The 5,000-nt window shown below is 35.8% G+C and overlaps 1 protein-coding gene across 6 annotated transcripts in view; it reads left to right on the top strand.

The window, feature by feature from the left end:
* Nucleotides 1–1,217: 1,217 nt before the first annotated feature.
* Nucleotides 1,218–5,000, top strand: part of LOC119579483 (mediator of RNA polymerase II transcription subunit 12-like protein) — a 40,910-nt gene continuing 37,127 nt past the window's right edge. For all 6 annotated transcript variants that reach the window (XM_037927332.1, XM_037927334.1, XM_037927333.1 and 3 more), the window contains exons 1-4: nucleotides 1,218–1,335; nucleotides 2,648–2,749; nucleotides 4,119–4,310; nucleotides 4,660–4,822. In XM_037927332.1, coding sequence (XP_037783260.1) covers nucleotides 1,243–1,335; nucleotides 2,648–2,749; nucleotides 4,119–4,310; nucleotides 4,660–4,822 — 550 coding nt within the window. In that variant the 5' untranslated portion in view covers nucleotides 1,218–1,242. The remainder of the gene's footprint in view (nucleotides 1,336–2,647; nucleotides 2,750–4,118; nucleotides 4,311–4,659; nucleotides 4,823–5,000) is intronic.

Genomic DNA, 5,000 nt, shown 5'->3' with positions numbered 1-5,000 from the left:
TAAAACCCTATTACATGCTAAACTGCCCTCATCCACCTATCCCGGCTCTCGACATTAGGGACAATGGAATACAGAAATTACCGGAGGCACTGGACTAAAAACCAACTGTCTCCGACAAAACCCCTTTCTTCTTCCTCAAAACCTGTGTCTACATCCTCGCCCCCACCCTCCAAGTCATCTTCACGGAATCACTTAGAACAGTGTTTTTTAACCTGGGGAGCGCGACCCTCCTTCAGTATCTTCCAAAGGGGGCGCGAGCTCTTGGAAAAGGCAGTAATTTCTCTAATCATCTTTATTATTCTCTTAACGAGAGCATGGTCACATAATGGAAGGTTTAATTATAATGCCTCTAATTCATACTCATTAAAAAGACTAATAAAACATACTTATAATTTTCTCTAAAATCTGGTAGGGAATTTTATTTACAGATGCAAGGGAGGCGTGGAGGGAAGGACACATTCCTAAATGGGGGCGTGGTAGTTAAAAGGCTAGGAACCACTGCCTTAGAACATCATCTCTTCTATCCGGCTTTGCCCCTATTTACAAGGCAGGTGACCGGACTGATCCATCAAATCATTGCAACTAAATATGGACAACCTCACAATAGGCAGACAAACACATATTTACAACAACGTTCGAAATCACAAACAATCATATTGATATAAATAAACATGCTTACTTTACCACGTACCATTCGTGACTGGAATAGACTACCACAGCACATAATACACGCAAACGAAAACCGACACCTTCCACCAACTCACACTGCTACACCTCAGAACACACATATAATATAAAGTCATAAACACCAACACTTCCCCAACAGCCAAGTCCTATATAAGCGTGATATACGTTAACGTACAGCGCCCTACTGAGACTGAGGTTTACACACACACACACACACACACACACACACACACACACACACACACACACACACACACACACACACACACACACACACACACATACACACACACACACACACACACACACACACACACACACACACACACACACACACACACACACACACACACACACACACACACACACACACACACACACACACACACACACACGCACGAAAGTTCTTCTTATTCCACCAGGACCCGAGAAAACAAGCAAAACCCAGCACCCAAGCGCACCCATCGCCTTGTCTTGGATACGCTCTAGGCTTCCCTCCTTCCTGCCCCGTTTGTGAGAGTAAGCGACCACGCCGCCAGAGGGTCACTCGCCAAGATGATGGCAGTTCCGTCGGCGGAGAAGCGGCCCTTGAAACGTCAGAAATTAGGGCCGCCAGATGTCTATCCACAAGATCCCAAGCAGAAGGAGGTGAGGAAGGAGGCAGAGAGCGTGGAATAATGAGGATTGTGTTAGAGATAAGGCTGTAAGAGGGGGTTTAGGATAATGCTTTGGGTGCGATGGAAAGCCAGTGTCAGTGGGTGGGAAGAGAGAGAGAGAAAAAGCTAATGAGGAAAGCAAGGGAGAAGAAGGAAAGAGATGATGTGGGAAGTGGGAGGAAGAAGGAAACTGGGAAAGGAAGACAAAAAAGAGGTGTTAAACTCAAATTTGAAGAAAATTCCCTACGGTTTTTGTTTAATAAGTTTTTACGATCGTCGTTTTTAATGGATTTCTAACAATTTTTTATGGTTATTTATCTTGAATAAAAAAAACCGGAAAACTAAAATGGAAATAAATAATTGATGAGAAATGTAGAACCAATTGTACAGGTCTGTAAATGATCAGGAAAACTAAGTAGTATTCCAAAATTTATAAGTGGAATTGTTACTACCCCAATATTTTTAAGTGGAACTGAATCTGGCTAATGAATATTTATAAAAAAACAACAGTTTAACTTTTCATGATATCACATAGAGAAATTATATTTATTTTATCTTCATGTACATTTCTATCATAAAAAAAATCTTGCAGACGAAACATTCTTAAAAAAAGACAATGATAGAGTAACTTAAAAAAAAGATAGAAACATTGACTGAATGCATGGTCTATAATATGATCACCAGTTACATGTAAAGTAAATTTCATGCCAGTGGTGATAATTCTAGTTCCTGTTTCCTTTAGAGTCCATTCTAACTCATCACAAGTAATTCATTAAGATACTGTATGTCATTTTAAAGAAAACTGGCAATACAGCTACATAAAGGAGGAAATGAATATTAGTTCTAAAGACATCATACACTTTAGAAACAAATGAGGAATTTCTAAATTAATAGTGTGGTGACTCATATCATATAAATATAAAGATGATGATAATAAAGATTTAGTAACAGCATACCTTTGTAAATTAAAAATAATATTGCCTGCTTGTTTTTTCTTGTTTTTAGGACATGTTAATTCCATTACCTTATTAAACAACATTGTCACTATATTATACAAGAGATAAATTGATTAGCAATTTTTATATTTCAATATATTTCTTATTAGATTATAAGAGATTTAAACTATGTATACATATTTTCTCCCTTTTTTATGAGAACCCCAGTAGATCATCTGAAGTCTAGAAAATAGGTCTGATTATCAAGTTTACCTTCCACAATAGGATAAAAATCCTCATTATTTATATAGTTAATGATCTTGCAAATGAGAAAAACTAAAAAAAAAAAAAAAAATCTTTTCATTACAGGATGAATTAGATGATGTGAGTGTGAAGCAGGGGTTTACCCATCGACCACAGATTCAAGATGAATATGGAAGTGCGCAAAACATATCTATTACTTCTGCAAAGGTATAGTATTTTGTTAGCAAATTATCTGTGTCTTCTTTCTGCCTTTGGTAATTCTTACTAATTATCCACCTGTTGTTTTCTGAGTAAAACTAATAACTGGATTTTAAGAATATAGAGTAAGGTGGGCAGACCTCCCCAAAAAAATCAATCAAGACTATTGGTGTAGTAGTGCGTTAGTAAGATTTAGCCCATTTCTATTTATTGATGTTTGTACAGTTATTTTTTGTTTATATTTTTATCATTATCATGGGTTGAAGTTTATAGGAAGCAAATGTAATTCTGTTAATCCTTTTCCAAAAGTTGAGAGGTTATAGCTAGGATATTTGGTAATTCTCTGTATGTTGGAGAGTTTGAAAATCTGAATTATGTTACAAAAGTAAAGTGTTGTGTTCACTATAGTATTGTTTTGTGAAATGTCTTTGCACATAGATGACCTTTCCTTGAGTTTGTAGAAAAAATGCATATTTTACTAATGCTATCAATATTGATGCTGTTATTTTCATTATAGACATTATAAATATTATGGTGTTATTGACATTAATAACTGCAATATTAGATACCAGAAAATATTGTTGAAAATCAAGGAAAAGGGTAAACAGGTGAGACAGGTAGTTCTTATAATTGGCTCATTGGTGACTCAGTACTTTTGGAGCATTCTGTGTGGAAAAACAATTAATAAATTATACCTCCAGTGGGCATTGCATGTACATACATGCCATCCCTGGCAACTTTGGGTTAAAAGATAATGGCTATGGTTATTATGAAACGAAATTTTTTTCTTAGGGGATTGTGCCAAACTTGACACTTTCTTTAATTCAATCATATTCTTTGCTTTGTGATCATTAAAGATTGGTTTTAATCAGATGAGTTAAAGTTAGATCAGTTTTTAGATAAAGAGATGGGAAATATATAAAACAATTACTTATTGAATGATAAATGTTAAATGATATATGTCACATGGGAGCATTAGTGTTTTAGTCTAATTCTAATGGTGTAATGTTCCAAGTATCTACTGTAGTTTTAGAGAAGACATGTCTGCATTGAAATATATCACAACTATAGGTTTATATATATATCATTGTGTTTTTTTATGAATTATTTCCTGAGAGTTTCTGTGTAGTACTTATTCACTCAACACTTCTCAAAATGCATTTAGGAGGGCCACAAGGCATACCTTCATTATCATGAGTAGTAGATCAACACATTCAGATGATAGCATTTTAATATTAGTTTATTAAAAAACAAGAACAACAATATAATCTTACCAGATGCAGCAAATACAAAAAGCAAAAGCAACAGGATTATGATGGATACTGTTACTGAATACTGGTAATTAATTCCTTTTCTCTCCCTTTCTCTTAATTCTCAGGTTGCAAACTATTTCAATGCCATCCTCAAGAAGAAAGCAGAATGCAACCAACTGCCAGATACTGCCAGGAAGAAACAGCAGATCAATATCAAGGATAACTTCTGGTTGGTCACTCCAAGGTCCAAGACAGCGATTGAGGCCTGGTTTAAGGACCTTGCAGGATCGAAGCCCTTAATGGCCCTTGCTAAGAAGGTGTGTGTTTTTTTCATGACATATGGATGGGTCATTTTTGCAAGATGGGTAAACATGGTATGCTGGAAAAATAGAAAATCACTTATTCCACATTGTTTTATGAAATTTTGTTTTAGTGGAAGCCTTTCAGATGCTCAAAGTAAATGTGTTATGTGAAATTAGGAGAAGAGTTCTAACATCATGCATTTGTAATTTTCAAAAATTGTTGTACTAGGTGTAGTCAGTGTTTCAACATTAGAAATGATAAAAGCTGTTTTTTTTTTATCCTATCTATTTATTTACTTGTGTATTTATTTATTAGTTTATTTATTATATATTTTTTTCTTTTTTCTTTTACTTTCCAAAACAGGTCCCTATCTTCAGCAAAAGAGAAGACATGTTCCTCACACTGTGCGAGTACTCGGTGCCAATGCTACGGGCGACGTGGTTCATCAAAATGACATCGGCATATCACGAGTCCAAGGTGGCCGAGTCCAAGATCAAGAAGAGACAGCAACCAGATATAGCACAAGGTGAGGAAGGAGGAACAAGGAAATGAGGAAAAGAGAGAAATTATGTTTTATGCTCAGATACAAAAATGAGGGCAGGGCTGTGGCAAGTCAAGTAGAAAAGGGCCTTACAAAGAGCAGATTTTATAGTGGAGGGAACACTTCTCTTTCCATGATTTTGACAAGAAGGCACAGAAAGCAT

Source organism: Penaeus monodon, chromosome 12 (genome assembly GCF_015228065.2).
Source record: "Penaeus monodon isolate SGIC_2016 chromosome 12, NSTDA_Pmon_1, whole genome shotgun sequence".
NCBI classification, from domain to species: Eukaryota; Metazoa; Arthropoda; class Malacostraca; order Decapoda; family Penaeidae; genus Penaeus; species Penaeus monodon.
The sequence above is the reverse complement of the archived record's forward strand: the minus strand, read 5'-3'. Positions and strand labels throughout refer to the sequence as shown.